Source organism: Oncorhynchus mykiss, chromosome 11 (assembly GCF_013265735.2).
Source record: "Oncorhynchus mykiss isolate Arlee chromosome 11, USDA_OmykA_1.1, whole genome shotgun sequence".
Taxonomy (NCBI): Eukaryota; Metazoa; Chordata; class Actinopteri; order Salmoniformes; family Salmonidae; genus Oncorhynchus; species Oncorhynchus mykiss.
The window spans coordinates 36,288,691-36,308,111 of NC_048575.1; the positions used below are offsets into that span (position 1 = coordinate 36,288,691).

Sequence of the window (19,421 nt, forward strand, 5' to 3'; positions counted from 1 at the left end):
GCCTACAATTAACACATACCACTACTTTACCCGATGCTACACATTCCTTTGTCTCATGCCCTTCTGCACACTTTTCACACCTAGGAACCTCCCTCCTACACACTGCTGCCACACGCCCATACGCTTGACACCTGTAACAACATAACGTATTCGGCGCAAAAGCTTGTACGGGATAACTTATATATCCTAGCATCCCTTTGTTGGGCAAAGACTCAACATCAAAACTCAAAAGACAGACGACTCTTCTGTTTCACCATTCACGCCACCCTGTCTGCATCGCACCAAATGACGAGCGTCACAAACACCGGGAATCTTCCCCTTCAGTTGGTTAACTTTCACATTTACCCCTACCCCAGTAAATCACTCCTCTCAATGGCACCCTTTCCTTGAGAGAAAAAACAAATGTCACTGCTACTGTCACAGACCAATCTTTAACCTGACCCTCGGATTCCAAGAACTTCACCACACCTACCACCTCCAATATTTCACCCTCATTCACTTCCATTTCTCCTCCGGTCTTCAATATGGCGTATAGCTCACTCTGCTTACACTTTCTACCATTCTTCTTTAACAAATCATCTCCCTTTTTTTTGCCATTATTAACCAACTCAAGCTCACCCTCTTAAACCTCTTTCCCTCCAAGTACAGTGGGGCAAAAAAGTATTTAGTCAGCCACCAATTGTGCAAGTTCTCCCACTTAAAAAGATGAGGCCTGTAATTTTCATCATGGTTACACTTCAACTATGACAGACAAAATGAGAAAAAAAATCATGAAAATCATATTGTAGGATTTTTAATGAATTTATTTGCAAAGTAAGTACGTCTGTAAGTCTTCACAAGGTTTTCACACACTGTTGCTGGTATTTTGGCCCATTCCTCCATGCAGATCTCCTCTAGAGCAGTGATGTTTTGGGGCTGTTGCTGGGCAACTCGGACTTTCCACTCCCTATGGGGTTGAGATCTGGAGACTGGCTAGGCCACTCCAGGACCTTGAAATGCTTCTTACGAAGCCACTCCTTCCTTGCCCGGGCGGTGTGTTTGGGATCATTGTCATGCTGAAAGACCCAGCCACGTTTCATCTTTAATGCCCTTGTTGATTCCTTTCCTTTACACGGATCAGTCGTCCTGGTCCCTTTGCAGAAAAACTGGGATTTTTGCTCACCGTTCTTGTGATCATTTTGACCCCACGGGGTGAGATCTTGCATGGAGCCCCAGATCGAGGGAGATTATCAGTGTTCTTGTATGTCTTTCATTTCCTAATAATTGCTCGCACAGTTGATTTCTTCAAACCAAGCTGCTTACCTATTGCAGATTCAGTCTTCCCAGCCTGGTGCAGGTCTACAATTTTGTTTCTGGTGTCCTTTGACAGCTCTTTGGTCTTGGCCATAGTGGAGTTTGGAGTGTGACTGTTTGAGGTTGTGGACAGGTGTCTTTTATACTGATAACAAGTTCAAACAGGTGCTATTAATACAGGTAACGAGTGGAGGACAGAGGAGCCTCTTAAAGAAGAAGTTACAGGTCAATGAGAGCCAGAAATCTTGCTTGTTTGTCAGTGACCAAATACTTATTTATTTTCCACCATAATTTGCAAATAAATTAATTAAAAATCCTACAATGTGATTTTCTGGATTTTTTCTCTCATTTTGTCTGTCATAGTTGAAGTGTACACCTATGATGAAAATTACAGGCCTCATCTTTTTAAGTGGGAGAACTTGCACAATTGGTGGCTGACTAAATACTTTTTTGCCCCACAGTATATGTCTCTTTATGAGAATACTGCACTTCTCCTGACATAAATCTGGTTCTTGCCCTCTCAAGGGACGCCATTTAACCGGCTGTCACAATCTCCGCACAATCAGTACGAATGCCTCAGGATTTAGCGCTCAACAATGCATCCCACTTGTAAAATAGCTGCTTCGTCTTTGTTTTTCTTAGTCAGTTTTCAGAGCACGACAACGTCATTGGACAGATCTACAAGAAAAGGATATCCAACAAAAATATTGTTTGAAGATGCTGTAGACAGGGCCGTGTTATCTAAGCAGAGTGTAGTCCTCAATAGAACAAGTGATACCTTCCAAGAAATGTAATGTCACTGAAGACCAAAAGTCTTGTCATTCTTGTAGAGAATTTGTAGGTCCATTACTAAATACAGTATATTATTTAATGAGCTACGGTGGAAATTATAGATCACTTTTAACACACATTGAGATTTCAAAAGCCTTTTATTTGGAATCCTAAATTCATTGATCATTGAGGTTCAAAGCAAATTGCAAGAAGTGAATTAAGAGGAAATAGAGCAGCATTTCTTATTTTATTTTGGTAACAGTTAAAGGTAGACTCAACGAAATGACGTGGCCACAGGCAGCACCACAAATATTGGGATGAGTGAGATGCAAGACTGCGCTCTCACACAGTCACAGTTTCTGCGCTCTCACACAGTCATACAGTTTCTGCGCATGTGCACAGGTTCGCGTCACACGGTTACAGCCTTGTAGCCAGGGAGCCAAAACAGCAGAGAAGTTGAGCCTCGTACTTCAATGCTCTTAGTTGTTGCGGAAATTGACCCACTATGCTGTTTACTTTCTGCCTCTATGTCATATCACGGAGTCTACCTTTAACATTACAACATATTATGCATTTGATACAACAGAGCACACTGTGACAGAGGAACAAGCTAAAATCTATCAACCCAGAGATTACCATTCACTCCAATTGGGGAAAGAGGAAGTGATGGCATGGGAAGGTGAGCATTTCCTGTTACTTCTTCATCTCCAGTATTCCACTTCCTGGCCCTCTCCGCTTCGCACTGCAGATGTTGCAAAACTGGACCCCAGGAATCTGAAAGAAGAGAAAAGGCAAAAGCCATATTAGGCAGGAAATCTGCTGCTCTCATCTGAAAGTCCATACTCTATATGAAGTGAGGAAGAGAGGGGGGTGAAAGGAGATTGGGTAGATACTTACCGTTCCAGGAGAAGGTAAACACTCCTTGTGGAACATGTGTCTGCAGTGGAAGACCACCACACTGAAGTTCTGGGCCATATCTACGCCAAAGGAGCAAAACATGAACGCAGGTGTTTTGAATAGCTTCAAATGCAACGATGGAAAGAAGCATCCCAATTATAATACTAAAGTGTAGACACTACATATGAATATGCAACATTATACTGTCTAATGCTTAATAAGGTAAGCCCACCTGATGGTAATATTGAAGCGTGACAGGATTCACAGATGTTCTCTTCTGAAAAAGAAATCAACAATTCAAACACAAACAATAAAACACATCAAAACGAATGCTTAACGAAGTCATTATGTTCCAACAGTTTGCACATCCACACACAAAAACAACTACCCACCATCCACCCTGACCCCTCTCATCTGAGTCCTATGCATCTTCTGGAGCAGTGACAGCGAGTCAGCCACCAAGATCTTCTTACAACCCTCCCGGAGCAAGATCTGAGAGACAGTGAAACAAAACCGTTTAAGAGGCAAGGCTGTTGTTACAGTGATATTCTAGGTACACTATGTGATGGCTGATGTTTTGACATATGATAATGATATATTTATCATATTTCATTGGAAATGTGTTTTTTTTTTGCATATGCCACTATCCCGAGACACCCTCTGAGAGTGGGGTCCATCCATTATCAACCGCGACCCTGGAGTAATTAGGGGTAAGTGCATTGCTCAAGGGCACATTGACAGATTTTTCACTATGTCGGGTCAGGGATTCGATCTAGTGACCTTTCGGATACTGGCCAAACGCTCTAACCGCTAGGCTACCTGCAGGTTGTAGTCTTGGAGGATCTTGACCAGTGAGTCTCTGAGGTTAGGAATCTCCATGCCCTCCTTTATGCGGTGGATGAGTAAAATGGGATCCACATGTGTCCCAATGTTATTGAGGAGACCAGTAATGAAGGCTTGAGAGAGAAAAAAGACAAACTTAAAATGACACCTGTGGAAACACTATGCAGTAGGCCTGATCATTTGAAAGTGCTTCTGTATTCACGTGACCTACGTGGCTTATCGATGGAATACGAGATGAGATCCTCCCACAGCTCAGCGTCATCCTGCTCCTTGGCGAACTCTATGGCCTTGTCCACATCCTCCAGTTCCTCCATGATCATCTGAAGAGCCCGTCTACAGTTCCCCATTCTGCCTATGAAGGACAAGTTACAGTGGGTCAGTTTCCTCAGACCAAATGCAATTAGTTACCTGACTGGATGGAGGTATAGTTCAAGCTTTTCCCCCCGATCTAAAAGCATTTCTATCCATTTATAAAGCACTTATGAGCATTTCTAACCAGTTCTAATGGTTTATTCAGTAACGTTAATGTCACAGAAACTGTAAGGGGACACTTACTGAGCAGGAAGACAGTTTCCTCCACAAAGTTTCTCTCCTGACAAATTTCCAGAGCCTAAAAAACATAGGGAAGGCAGTTGCAACACACTTGAGTTTCAGAAGTAAGATGATTAATTATTCTTCTAGTGTAGTAATCTGACATACATGATAAGATAATATAGATCTAAATTCGAAGAAATGTACTTCATTCCATGTGTAACTCTGTGTTGTTGTTTGTGTCGCACTGCTTTGCTTTATCTTGGCCAGGTCGCAGTTGTAAATGAGAACTTGTTCTCAACTGGCCTACCTGGTTAAATAAAGGTGAAATAAAAAAATAAAAAAATATTTGTATTTGAGCACACAGTTTTGAAAGTGTCTCAATACCTTTTCTAGTGGGCAGTGGATGCTGTCTCTCAGGAATGGCAGTAGGTTGGGCCGATCGTATTCAGCATACAGGCCAATTTGTCTCTCATGGTACCGCTGACCCTTGTGGTGGTCCCTCTTGAATAGTTTGTGGAGATACTGAGAGAAGGAGGTGAAATGCCATGTTAAACACAATTTTCAAATCAAGATAATCATAGGAAATTAAAAACGTATAATCACTAAAGAACTTGTAGTGTGACTCACAATGTGTAGCAGCTCAGGCCTGTCCCTGAGTTCCTCCACCACTCTGTCAATCTGTAGAACATTGAAGACAGAAACATCATTAGCGAACAGCATGTGCTTTCATTTCAAACTCCCCAAGAAAGATTAAGGGAAGCCAAGTACACATACCAATATTTTGTCTTCGTTATCCAGGAGCATGTCGACAGCTTTCTGACAACACAAATGAAAAGGCCATTCTTCAGACAAAGAGACACACAAAGTGACTTATGACCTTTGTGGCCAGACAATCCAAATGCAATAAGAGCTGTGTGTACGAGGCACAAGGACTCAAGACGGAGGGTTTCCATGACTTTTGCACAGTTTAAAGCACTCAAAAACAGACTTTCAAAAAAGACAAGTTGATATTACTATTCAAGTAAGGACAATTATACGCATAACACAGCCTTAAACAGTAGCAAGGTCCTATGATACAGTAAGGAGTCTACTTAATAAAACAATTGTGCATGTGCTGGCGAATCACCTCTTTATCAAAGTCCATGAGGAGCACAATCTTGTCTTCTATGGAGGAGAAGAGGTCGTGTTTGTGGATCAGCTGGTAAACATCTTTATGCCTCAGTCTCAGGTAGATCTCCAGGGCTCGGTCATACCGCTGGTCATATGTATACCTGCATGGACAGAAGAAACACACAGCTTAGTGGTACTAATATATATATATATATATATATATATATATATATATATATATATATATATATATATATATATATATATATATATAAATAAATAGGAAAATAAGCATTGCAGCAATAGAGAGGTAATGAAGTCAATCAAAATGCTCAAACCAGTATAGAGTCACTCACAGTTCAGCCAGTGTGGTGAGCAGGGTGCTGTTCATGGGGTCCTTCTTGAGGTGGTCGGTGACTGCCTGAACAATGGTCATGTTATTGTAGAGCTCTCCTGGCCACTCACGGATCAAGGTGGCAAAGCCCTTGGAGAAAGAGGTTGCAGAGAGAGGCTTGGTTAATGCTATTAAATTTGTTTCTTCTTGAGTGCTTGTTATAATACGAGTTATAACGTAAGGCAGTAAGAAGACCACCAGACCATCAGGAACAGACAGACATACCTCATAGTCTGACTTTAGAAACTCGTGTAAGATCATCTCATAGATGGCAGGTCTGAGACGCAGGTCCCCTCTAGGCAAGTACTGACTGATGGCCTGAAGATGCAGAGACAGGAGGAGAGGTGGGAAAACAAAAGGAGAGATATGGGAGGGAGTTACATGAGGGAAAGAAAACGATACAGAGAATTACAACAGTTAATACTGAGGGCAATACTGAGAGTATTGTTCATTCCAAAACTTGCTCAAAGTCTCTAATGCCATCATTTTCCACAAGTTGCAAGCTCACAATGTGGCCCGACTCACCTTCAACTGCCCAATGGTTTTAAACCTGTACACCTCATTCTCCCAGAGTTCCATGTTTTTTCCCAGCACCTTCTGACACTTCCTAGACTTAAAAGAACACGAGAGAGAGAGAGAGAGAACACGAGAGAGAGAACGAGAGAGAGAGAGAGCAAGACAGAGAGAAAATAATCACCACATCTACTCTTTACACTGGTATTTTGCAGAAGAAACACTAAACTGAAATAACTAAAAGGCTGAAGTACCTGGCAGCGGTGTCATAGTCACCTTTCTCCACCAGGTGATTGATGTAGGCCATCCCAATTTTCTGATTACAAAAGAAAAGACACTCCATGAGGGAACACAACATGAGTAATGGACTGTATCTGTAATTTCATCAAATGTTGTTTCCAAAAATCTACTTCATTCTTTTCCTTGACCTCAACAGATCTGTAAGTCATTATTAATGTCAAGAAATCCTGTAAAATCACAGCCCCATCTAACTTAAAGTGAAGAAAGTAGAGGTCTTAGATCTTCGTTAGAAAATTAGACAACTAAGGGATCGCAATGTGTCAAGGCTTGAAGACATGCAGTGGACTACAAAAGTATTGGGAAAGTGACTATTTTTTCCCCCCAGCAGTTTGGATTTGAAATGAAAATGACTGAGGTTAAAGTGCAGACAGTCAGCTTTAATCCATATCAGGTGAATCGTTTAGAAAGTACAGCACTTTTTGTACATAAGCCCCCCCCCCCCCCAAATTTAGGGGACTAATTCACTTGTATGTGTATTAAAGTAGTAAAAAGTTCAGTTTTTGGTGGATGCTACCATGCTTACGGATAATCCTGACTGAATCGTGAATAATGATGAGTGAGAAAGTTAGATGCACAAACATCAAAACCCCCAAGACATGCTCACCGCTCAACATTACAAGAACTGGGGAGGTGATCATTTTTGGGAGAAACTATATTTGTGCATCTGTAACTTTCTCACTCATCATTATTCACGATTCATTCCAGATTATCTGTAGTCATGGCAGCATCCACATTAATGCAGAAGTGTTGAGAAACATACTGTATTCTACTCTTATTTTACAATAAATGTGACTCCAAAATGACACAGTACATTATTTACCTCACCCTCCATTTCTCAAATCTGACCATAACTCTATCCTCCTGATTCCTTCTTACAAGCTAAAATTAAAAGCAGGAAGCACCAGTGGCACGGTCTATAAAAAAAAAGTGGTCAGATGAAGCACATGCTAAACTACAGGACTGTTTTGCAAGCACAGACTGGAATATGTTCCGGGATTCTTCCGATGGCATTGAGGAGTACACCACATCAGTCACTGGCTTTATCAATAAGTGCATCGAGGACGTCCTCCCCACAGTGACTGTACGTACATACCCCAACTAGAAGCCACGGATTACAGGCAACATTCGCACTTAGCTAAAGGGTAGAGCTGCCACTTTCAAGTAGCGAGACTCTAACCCAGAAGCTTCTAAGAAATTCCGCCATGCCCTCTGACGAACCATCAAACAAGCAAAGCGTCAATACAGAACTAAGATCGAATCGTACTACACCGGCTCCGACGCTCGTCGGATGTGGCAGGGCTTGCAAACTATCACAGACTACAAAGGGAAGCAGAGCCAAGAGCTGCCCAGTGACACGAGCCTACCAGACGAGCAAAATAACTTCTATGCTCGCTTCGAGGCAAGTAACACTGAAACATGCATGAGCGCATTAGCTGTTCCGGATGACTGTGTGATCACGCTCTCCGCAGAAGATGTAATTAAGACCTTTAAACAGGTCAACATTCACAAGGCCACTGGGCCAGACGGATTACCAGGATGTGTACTCCAAGCATGCACTGACCAACTGGCAGGTGTCTTCACTGACATTTTCAACCTCTCCCTGTCTGAGTCTGTAATACCAACATGTTTCAAGCAGACCACCATAGTCCCTGTGCCCAAGAACACTAAGGAAACCTGCCTAGATGACTACCGACACGTAGCACTCACTTTCTGTAGCCATGAAATGCTTTGAAAGGCTGGTCATGGCTCACATCAACACCATTATCCCAGACCCACTCCAATTAGACCCACTCCAATTTGCATTCCGCACTAACAAATCCACAGATGATGTAATCTATATTGCACTCCACACTGCCCTTTCCCACCTGGACAAAAGGAACACCTATGTGAGAATGCTATTCATTGACTACAGCTCAGCGTTCAACACCATAGTGCCCTCAAAGCTCATCACTAAGCTAAGGACCCTGGAACTAAACACCTCTCTCTGCAACTGGATCCTAGATTTCTTGATGGGCCGTCCCCATGTGGTAAGGGTATGTAACAACTCCAACACCATCATTAAGTTTTCTGATGACAACAGTGGTAGGCCTGATCACCGACAACAATGAGACGGCCTATAGGGAGGAGGTCAGAGATCTGACCGTGTGGTGCAAGGACAACAACCTCTCCCTCAATGTGATCAAAACAAAGGAGATGGATTGTGGACTACAGGAAAAAGAGGACCGATCACGCCCCCATTCTCCTCGACGGGGCTGTAGTGGAGCAGGTTGAGAGCTTCAAGTTCCTTGGCATCCACATCACAACAAACTAACATGGTGCAAGCACACCAAGACAATCGTGAAGAGGGCACGACAAAACCTATTCCCTCTCACTAAATCTGAAAAGATTTGGCATGGGTCCTCAGATCCTCAAAAGGTTTTACAGCTGCACCATCAAGAGCATCCTGACGGGTTGCATCACTGCCTGGTATGGCAACTGCTCAACCTCCGACCGCAAGGCACTACAGAGGGTAGTGCATACAACCCAGTACATCACCGGGGTCAAGCTTCCTGCCATCCAGGACCTCTATTCCAGGCGGTGTCAGAGGAAGGCCCTAAATAATTGTCAAAGACTCCAGCCACCCTAGTCATAGACTGTTCTCTCTGCTACCGCACAGCAAACGGTACCAGAGCGCGAAGTCTAGGTCCAAGAGGCTTCTAAACAGCTTCTAGCCCCAAGCCATAAGACTCCCGAACAGCTAATCAAACGGCTACCCAGACTACCCCCCCCCCCCCCCACTACTCGCTGTTATTATCTATGCATTGCCACTTTAATAACCTTACCTGCAAGTACATAATTACCCAAATTACCTCAGCACCGGTGCCCCCGCACATTGACTCTATACCGGTACCCCCTGTATATTGCCCCGCTATTGTTATTTACTGCTGCTCTTTAATTATTTTTTATTCTTGTCTCTTACTTTTAGTGTGGTATTTTCTTAAACTGCATTGTTGGTTAAGGGCTTGTAAGTAAGCATTTCGCTGTAAGGTCTACCTACACCTGTTGTATTCGGCGCATGTGACAAATCAAATTTGATTTCTAGTGGGCACAAAAAAAATTCTGAAACACAACCTTAACAAGCAGCAAATGCATCCAACAAATGTTTCTAGTGAAACGCTTGATTTAGTCATTGTGTACTATGAATACAGGACAAAATTTTTTACTTTTTGTACTTTAATACGCATATGTGAATTTGTCCCAATACTTTCGGTCCCCTAAACTGGGGGGGACTATGCACAAAAAGTGTACTAATTTCAAAACAGCTCACCCATATGGATAAAAATACACTCAAATTAAAGCTGACAGTCTGCACTTTAACCTCAGTCATTGTATTTCAAATCTAAAGTGCTGAAATACAGAGCACCCCCCCCCCCCCCCCAAATAAATGTTTGTTTCTATCCCAATACTATGAGCTCACTATGGTAAACGCAAATAGTATTTACGTACTACAGGTTGAATGCTCTGGTCTGATGTTACTTGGGTTCAACCCATTTTTTATTTTTATTTTTTTATTTCACCTTTATTTAACCAGGTAGGCTAGTTGAGAACAAGTTCTCATTTGCAACTGCGACCTGGCCAAGATAAGGCATAGCAGTGTGAACAGACAACACAGAGTTACACATGGAGTAAACAATTAACAAGTCAATAACACAGTAGAAAAAAAGGGGAGTCTATATATACATTGTGTGCAAAAGGCATGAGGTAGGCAAATAATTACAATTATGCAGATTAACACTGGATTAAGTAAATGGGTGAAACACAGTAAAAGGTACTGCATTGACTGGCTCCCAAAGTTGTTTTTTTTAAACCCATAAAATGCTTGTAAGTAAGTTAGGACGTGGTTTGAAAAATATATATATATATTTTTTAAAGAGGTCTAGCCTTCCATCCAAGGAACAACGACATTTCAGAAAGAGCAATACACTGTTCATAATCCTTGGGCCAGGAAAGACATTTTAAAATGTAACCCAATTATTTTAGTAAGAAAAAGAGAGCCAATGAGGCTTCTTTCACTGCAGCACAGTGAGAAAGGAGAAGATGGTTTTGTAGCTAGTGTGTGTGAGACATGAGAGAATCTGTATGAGGGGGACAGGCGCACAGGCGATGTGTCCTCTGCAGTTTAGGGTTAGCAGTAGGTATGGTCGGGTGTGAAAGGTAATATTCATACTGTTAGTTTGCTGAAGTGGGTTGGGATTTGGTCAAATACATACATGTAGGTAAAATAGGAATAGGAATAACACATGATTAGCAAGGAATTGCACTACTCTGGGAAGGAATAGCACTTAACATGTCCAATGCCTATACAGTACCTGGACTTCATGGCGTTTAATGTTCTTGAAGCTGATCTCGGCAGCCATCAGAGCTTCCTGTGAGAGAGACAATACGTTTTGGTAACACGGTAACAGCCGACAGTTATAATGCATTAGTACTGAACACAGATGATATATCGCAGCAAAATACGAAGTTCCCACATGAAGTCTGCTTGATTGGATGATTATAACACCAACCTCATACTTCTTCTTGTCCAGCAGCCAGTCAATGTGGTCATCTTGGTCTCTCTCTTTGGCCACCACAATGTCTTTAGGGCTGATGATGTAGTAGAGGGATTCTCCCTCGGAATGTTCTGTTGACACATGAGAATGCTGGAATGATCTTTAGTACATGATATATCCTGCACAGTAGTTTATAGTAGCTAGAATAATCTGTAAATACAGAGTGTCACTGAGTAGTGTTTGCCGGGGCTTTTCTGATGGGCTCACCCAGTCGGTAGTCTCGACACTCGTTCTCCTGGAAATTGCGGACGGTCAGGGCGTCTGATGAGATTTCCTCATAGCCCTCTGGAAGAGGCTGGATGATGTCCAGACAAGGCCGCGCTCGGAACTCCTCCTCCTGATCTCACACACACACACACACAAATGGTATATAAAGTGATTTCAGAAAGTATTCACACCAAACTTTATTTTTTTATTACAAAGTGGGATTGAAATGGATTTGTCATTTTTTGTTAACGATCTACTCATAAATAACATTTAAAAAAAATTATTTATGAAAAATAAAACACTAATATATCCTGATTAGAAGAGCATTCACCCACGAGTCAATATTAGAAGAAACGCCTTTGGCAATCACTATGATTACAGATGTGAGTTTTTGGGGGCAAGTCTCTAATAGTTTTGCACACCTGGATTGTACAATATTTGCCATTATTTTTTTATTTTTATTATTCAAGCACTGTCAAGTTGGTTGTTGATAATAGCTAGACAGCCATTTTCAAGTCAAGCCGACTTAAGTCAAAACAGTAGCTCAGGAGCATTCAATTGCGTCTTGGTAAGCAACTTCAGTTTAGATTTGGCCTTGTGTTTAAGGTTTTGTCTTGCTGAAAGGTGGATTTGTCTTCCAGCATTCAGAACCAGGTTTTTCCTCCAGGATTTTGCCTATGCTTAGCTCTTTTCCATTTATTTTTATCCTAAAAATCTCCCTTCTCCTTGCAGATGATAAGCATACCCGTAATATTATGCAGCCACCACCGTGCTTGACAATATGCCACAAACATAACGCTTTGTATTCAAGACAAAAAGTACATTTCTTTGCCATTTTTTTGCAGTATTACTTAAGTGTTGAAAACAGGATGCATATTTTATTTTCACTGTCATTTAAAGTTAATATTGTGGAATAACTACAATGTTGTTGATCCATCCTCAATTCTCATATCACAATCATTAAACTCTGTTTTAAAATCACCATTGGCCTCATGGTGAAATCCCTGAGCGGTTTCCTTCCTCTCCGGTAACGGAGTTAGGAAGGATGCATGTATTGATAGACCATCCAAAGCCTAATTTCTAACTTAACCATGCTCAAAGGGACATTCACTGTCTGCTTTATTTTCATATATTTTTTTTTGACATCTACCCATCAGTGCCCTTCTTTGCAAGGCATTGGAAACCCTCCCTGGTCTTTGTGGCTGAATCGGTGCTTGAAATTCTCTACTCGATTGAAGGACCTTATATATACAGATAGTTGTATGTGTGGGATACAGAGGTGGGGGTAGTCATTAAAACGTCATGTTAACCACTATTATGGAATACAGAATGTGTCCATGCAACTTATTATGTGATATTTACTCCTGAACTTACTTAGGGCAGCCATAACAATGGGGATGAATACTTGACTGAAGACATTTCAGCTTTTCATAAAAAAAAAAAATATATGTTTTCACTTTGACATTATGTGGTATTGTGTGTAGAACAGTGACAAAATCTCACATTTGAATCCATTTTACATTCAGGCTGTAACACAACAAAATGTGGAAAAGGTCAAATGGGTGTGAATACTTTTACTTTAGACAAACGCACGCACAAACCAGCGAGCGCGCACAGACAGACGTAAACACACACATACAGACAATATCAACATTTAAATACCATGGCTGTGACCGCTTAAGCCATTCCATCATGCAACATATATACGGTTTCAAACCAAACATTACCATGTGATCAGAGTTCTCCTTCACAAAGTACAGGGTGACCAGCTGGTCTGCTAGAGGCGCCAGGCCACTGATGAAGAACTCCGTTTCAAACGCAGACACTACAAGAGAGAAGAAACCCACATTACTACAACTCCAAACTAATGCGCTTACCCCCACATTATATTACATTAAAAGTTCCACAAAACATTTTTGTTATCTAACAATACACTACATGTTCTCACCAATTTCCACATAACGGCTAGGAAGGTCTCTCAACTCTGTGTGGCCCCTCTCCTTCACAACACAGATCTTAATAGAGGAGCCCCAACCGATGATGAGGGTGGAGTTGTCTTTCCAGCACAGACTGCAGGGGTACATATCAGGCCGCAGGCTGACGTTATCCCGCAGGACGTTGGTGATTCGCTGTTTGGTGCTGATGTCATAAATCTTCACACCCTGGAAGAGACCAAGACAAACAGAGCATGTTTACTATGTGTACGTCCAATGCACTAATCTATGTAAGTTGACATGCTATAAGATGCAATAAAAATCCTAACATATACAATAAAGTAAATCATCATCATAAAGATTAAATATATAAGTATAAATTAAAACGACAAACTAATCGCCGTGTTTCTTGTTGCCACGTATCTGCAGCTTTGACGGTTCTCCTTACTTACCATATTGTTGGCCCAGGCGATGAGATTGGCCCTCCATTGGACGTTAGTGATGGTGCCCTCCCCCTCGTGCAGAGTGGACGTCTTCCAGCGGTTCAGCCAGTTCTTCTCGTACAGCAGCAGCTTGGGAAGGCAACATTAAAAATAAAAACACACATCAGAATCACGTGTGTCACCAATGATATCCAAATCAGCACCAGTTTCAAAAACAGACAAACAATCGTGTCCTTGGAGCGGTGGTTTGTGGTTCTGTATTTCCACCACCAGAGGGCAGTAGAGCACAAGGACAGGAGGGTCGTCTTCTGTGTCAGTGGGCCACCCAGAGCAGGAGGATTGTGTTTCACTTTATCATAAACGTAAAGTAAACGGACACAGTGTTTTCCAACTTACTTCAAGTCAGTGAGCAGACATGATCCATCTTCACATGATTCAACTAACCTATCAGTGTGTGTGACATGTGACAAAAGAAGTGGAAGGAAAAACTACAGATTGCATTAAAGATGTGGTCTTTGAAACACAGATCAGCTTCAAAATAAAAGACTGGCAAAATCAATTCCTGATTACTTCAGTAGGTTTGACAGACAAAGCCTGCACCATATTTCTCTAAATCTCTGATTCTCGCCAATGGCTTTGAGACATTGATGGCTGTAGTCACTCTTTCCAGTCATTATGTAAACGGCGGAGGCATCACCTCAAAGGCCATATACATAAAAGGCCTTTCAGGCCCTTTAAAAACATCTCTCAGTGTCATACAGATGGATGTACAATACCACATAGGTATTATGTTCTGGGGAGTGAGATGAGAGAGAGAGAGCCCCGGCCTCTCTAATTCAAAAAAAAAAGTCTGAAAATGTTAACAGTTCTCTCCAAAGAGAGGACATAACACTGGCAGAACTGTGGAGACAGAATTGAATTGCCTTTGACAGGATGTGGCTCCAGTTGAGGCTTATTGATTTTCATCACAGGGCGCTTTATGGAGGGTCTTGAGAACAGGGAGAGGAAAGAAATCAGTACCAATTGAAAGAAAATGGTTACACTAACAATGAGCGTTTCCTTAGAAAAGAAAGGTGGATTGGATTATTCCAGAAGCTCTCTCTCACCAGTGCTGTAGATATGTATACATCTTGTTTTGTCTCTCTCCAATGGTCATTGAAATACAGTACTGTACAGATTTTCGGTCTATTTTAATCATTTATACTAAGTGATGCCGCAGACTGCAGCCTTTGTAACTCAAAAGGGAACATTAATACCTAATATATAGCAAGTTTTTTTCTGGAGTCTGAGACAAATTAGAGAGGAAACTGCTGTGTGCCTGCCTGTCCAGGACCCTAAGACTATGGGCCTTCCTGATAATGACATCTATTTGGTGTGCTTGTGAAGCATTGTCTTTCAAACACTGTTGAGCGAGCAGCACTTTGTGAAAATGGGCCGTTCTCCCCGGAGTGCACTCCAGAAGAGAGACAGGGGAAAGTAAGAGCCTTTCACACCACCCAGCAAAGGCCTACAGTGTGTGTGCACAGCCATCAGCCAAGCACAAGGGAGGAGGAGGCTCACAAGAACAAAATCTAAATTAATTAATTTTGAAAAACAAATGGCTAATATTCTATCCACATTAGCTAACGCTCAACAGTTTTCAACTACACTGCTAACACAGTTGAGATGGGCTATATAGTGTAATCACATTGGGGGAAAAAAATACCTTTCAATCTCACCTTGTTGCCTCCGGTGACAAATTGTTTGTAGTTTGAACTGCTGAACCGAGGGTGTAACGCCACCACCTGGAGAACATAGCAAGTGGATCCATTTAGAACGCATCAAGTTTAGAAGCAATGATGGGGGCTATCTTGAGATGCACTGAATATATTAGTATACCACCTCGTACATATACTCTCAACGAAAAGTATGAAGTTAAAAGAAGTACATGCATTTGACATCAGCTTACTTTGACAGGACAGTCAAAGTTCTCATGGAAGCCCTCCCTCGTGTAGAGTCCAAACACTTGAACCTGCAATAGAGAAAGTGTTGAATGTCAGTATAAAAAAATATATCTGTACTGTGTTTGCAGCTGTTTCTGAGGCACTCTTGTGTATGCAGGGGGAGTTCTGGACAGCAAGACTGATTGGATCACTGCTACCCTTCCACTGGGTCACCAATTAGTGGCCAGGTTGAATCTCTGAACCCTCTGGTGCTTTGATACGAGCATCCTAATCTTTGGCTTTACCACAGCCGCAGTTACAGCAATACTATGTAACAATTACACTGTACCACAGCCTGACTGTCTGGGAGTCAAAAAAGAACAAAAAGAAAGTTTCAAAAAGAAACATCACGCCCTTTTCACGCTCCATTTTCAATCCCATCGATGATTCAGGATTATTTGAAGGGATTGACACAGATTAATGGCAAACTGAATTGGCCGAGGACGGACAACTGCAGCGGCGTCGGTTTTAATTGTCAACGCCACTTTCTGCGCGACAAGATCTTGTTTCGCCGCTGGAGTGCGAGCGAGGAGGCGATATCAGAGAGCATATCTGGACTGCAGGATCCATGAAGCATGGTAATAATGATCAGGAGAGGAGCGATAACAAGAAGGTAGAGAGCACTGAGAGGGTATCCATAGAGACCTGATGACTGACAGCCAGGCAGACAGATGGATGGGAGAGTCTTTCCCCTTAGAACATGAGCATGAACATGTGCTTGTTCAAAACCCTATACATTCGTAGATTTATGAAAGTAAACAGGTATGAGGAAGACAAAGCTTGTGGTTTGTAAAACTTATATGAGTACTGGGGCACATTCCGTATATCTAAATTCCCTTTCTCCAGGCAACAAGTTCCATTAAATTCTAAATATGAACAAGAATGTCCTTTGCTTTTGGCATTGATGAAATGAGTTCAACACATTGCATAGTTTCATGGTAAATGCAAAGTGATGTTCAACGTATTACACAGAATACCTTGCCACTTAATGGAGATCTAGGCTACATTCCAAATGGCACCCTATTCCCTAATTGAATCAACGTTGTTTCCATGTAATTCCCATGAATTTACGTTGAACTAACGTGGAATAGACGTTGAATTGACATCTGTGCCCAGTGGAGTGTCACCCTTTCTGTACGGGAGCAGAGAGATGATCTCACCTTGCCGTCCTCAGAGCAGATCCCCATATGCTCTCCACTCTCATCCAGACTGATCTGGTTGATCTTCACTGGACTCTGAGGAGAGACCACAACCACAACAACAACAACATTGACACAGAATGACTGGGAACGTTCTGAGAGCAGGTGATTACTTGGAATTGAGTTGAGTACTTACAATTTCAAACTTCTGAGTCAGATTTCCTTGGATGTCCAGAAGGAAAACCTTCCCAAAGTGAGTGCCCAGTGCAAGGAACTGAAATGGAATGAACCTGAGATTAATCTTTAGGACAATTCAAAATGTTTAGCAAAAACGTGTACTACTGGTGAAAGCTGAGGCAAGAGGATTAAAAAGGCACTATGTCTAGCATAGCTGGGGAAGGCGAGTAGTGGGGTGGAATCAGTGGGCTCTGGGGCAAAAACTGTGAAATTACAGAGGGTGCGAAAAAAACCCTGTTTATTAAAGCAGACAGTGTGAAATGGTATTTTGTCTCTCAAATTAAAACGCTTAAACATAATAAATGCGCTGTACATCTGGCTTCTCCTCGCGTCGCCAGCAACCCAACCACCGCCTCTCCTGCCCACCGTAAAGCTATTATTTTCTACAGAGCAGCAACTGGTTTCCCACGTTTCCTGCTTTTGTACAGTATGTGAGTGTGTTGAAGTGTGTGTGTGTGAGAGAGAGAGAGAGTATGTATGTGTAGGTCCGCTGGGACAAGAAATTATCAAAACTGGGAGGCTTTTTGGCATTAGATTAAGTGTGCGTTCTTCCACACAGGCCCAGCTCGAGCCCCTCCCCCTAATCCCTCTCCCCTTCCTCCCCTGTGTGTGCGGTGAGCCCACCATGCTTCAGTGCAGCCTATAATGAAATGCTTATATTTACAGGCACAGCTGAGCATGTCAGACAGAGCCCCTGCAATCTCCCCAAATAAAATACCCCAAAATAAATAAATAAAAAAGGGGTCAACCTTGCGAGGCGGAGTGACTTTTAAAAAGGATTTATTAGAATGGAATTGTTCAAATTAAATTCCGATTCAGGCACTGAAAATATGAGGCAACATCAGGCAATGCGGAGTGTTGGTGGTTTTAAAGGCGGCGGGGGTTGGCTGGGTCGGGGGTTTGTGTCACAGTACAGGTAGCATAGCTGGCAGGCGGTACACAAGCACAAAAACACCGGCAAGAAGGGAAGTCGGGTAAAATGTGGAATTGCACAGGAATCTGCACAGCAATGTCTCTCACTCTGGCAGGATTGCTTTTTTTATAGGATCAAAGAGAGGAGAGAAAGAAAAAAGAAATAAGTGAAAATCAATAGTGGTTAATAAAACATCAGGTGAGCAGACATAACCAGGTATGACTCGCCCTCTGCCCAGACGTGCATGAGTGCACTCGGTGCCATAACGATTAGCCATCCAGCTCAGAGATGGCCCGCTGAAAAACAGAAACGTTCAAAAAGAGAACAGGGGAGCAAAAAGCTATAAGAAACGGAAATAAGAAAGGGATAAAGAAAATGGCCGGCAGCGGCTGATGTGTACCTCCCTGAGTGAAAGGGATGAGTGGAGGGTGAGAAAGAAATGGCCTGCCTCTCCATATTGTAGAAAGAGAATGCTAACCGACATTGAATATATCAAACGTGCGTAAACAATGACATTTGAAATCTAGTGTAGTTTAGACTGAAAAGCTCTGGTAGGTTAGGACCTGTACCTTATCATGGACAGTCATACAGCTGGCAGCATCCTTTTGGAGAATCTCAGTCACCCCATTGGCCAGTCGCTCATACTTCAGCTTAGGCTCCTCCTCGCTGTCCTCTTCCTAGTTTGAAAGAGGGATCCAGTTAAAACAATCCAGCATAATTCATCTATAATACACAGAATATTACACTGGCACAGATTCATGCATTAACCTTGCTGATAGGGAATCTGAATTTGGTATGGAAATTCCCTATCAGCAAGGTAGGAAATTCAATACAAAAATTCCATAGAAAATTCCCTTTCACTATCAGCAAGGTAAATGTTTCTAGATACACAAATAAATGTCCAAGGCCAGTCCACTCTCCATCTGTAACCAGATCATCCTTCCTCTCTACTGGCTGTGCCACAGTGTCCCAGGAACATAAATTGATTACAACCCTCCTAGGAACCCCAAGCATGTGCGCTGCTGCCATATTCTCCTGTGGTACATTTGCGGTCACAGCCTGAATATTCCCCATAACCCAGTTTATAACCAATGCTGCATAGACTGTGGCCGTATATATGGTGCATCAACACAAAACAAAGACTGCTATTATATGCACTATGTGAGAAGGTGGGTGGGTGGGGGGGGGGGGGTTCAAGAATGTGTGGAAAGAATGTCATTTACAAGAACCATCCTTTCCCACTCTACACCAGTATGTCTATTTCCTGTTTATTCCCTTGTGAAATTTCTAATGCATGGGCATTTGTCACAGTTTTACAA

At 42.2% G+C, this 19,421-nt stretch overlaps 1 protein-coding gene across 1 annotated transcript in view; it reads right to left on the minus strand.

Moving 5' to 3' along the window:
- Positions 1-2,203: 2,203 nt before the first annotated feature.
- The window catches only part of LOC110535636 (vacuolar protein sorting-associated protein 41 homolog), a 32,637-nt gene continuing 15,419 nt past the window's right edge, over positions 2,204-19,421 (minus strand). Inside the window, exons 3-28 of the mRNA XM_021620749.2 lie at positions 18,672-18,779; positions 17,149-17,226; positions 16,974-17,048; positions 15,780-15,842; positions 15,550-15,615; positions 13,841-13,960; positions 13,403-13,616; positions 13,182-13,279; positions 11,455-11,584; positions 11,203-11,318; positions 11,005-11,061; positions 6,610-6,671; positions 6,368-6,449; positions 6,068-6,160; positions 5,805-5,932; positions 5,465-5,609; positions 5,113-5,154; positions 4,966-5,016; positions 4,723-4,860; positions 4,360-4,414; positions 4,016-4,156; positions 3,781-3,917; positions 3,354-3,453; positions 3,194-3,238; positions 2,962-3,041; positions 2,204-2,838 (exon numbers count right to left, since the gene is read on the minus strand). Of these exons, the coding sequence (XP_021476424.1) occupies positions 2,758-2,838; positions 2,962-3,041; positions 3,194-3,238; positions 3,354-3,453; positions 3,781-3,917; positions 4,016-4,156; positions 4,360-4,414; positions 4,723-4,860; positions 4,966-5,016; positions 5,113-5,154; positions 5,465-5,609; positions 5,805-5,932; positions 6,068-6,160; positions 6,368-6,449; positions 6,610-6,671; positions 11,005-11,061; positions 11,203-11,318; positions 11,455-11,584; positions 13,182-13,279; positions 13,403-13,616; positions 13,841-13,960; positions 15,550-15,615; positions 15,780-15,842; positions 16,974-17,048; positions 17,149-17,226; positions 18,672-18,779 (2,505 nt within the window). The 3' untranslated portion in view covers positions 2,204-2,757. The remainder of the gene's footprint in view (positions 2,839-2,961; positions 3,042-3,193; positions 3,239-3,353; positions 3,454-3,780; positions 3,918-4,015; positions 4,157-4,359; positions 4,415-4,722; positions 4,861-4,965; positions 5,017-5,112; positions 5,155-5,464; positions 5,610-5,804; positions 5,933-6,067; positions 6,161-6,367; positions 6,450-6,609; positions 6,672-11,004; positions 11,062-11,202; positions 11,319-11,454; positions 11,585-13,181; positions 13,280-13,402; positions 13,617-13,840; positions 13,961-15,549; positions 15,616-15,779; positions 15,843-16,973; positions 17,049-17,148; positions 17,227-18,671; positions 18,780-19,421) is intronic.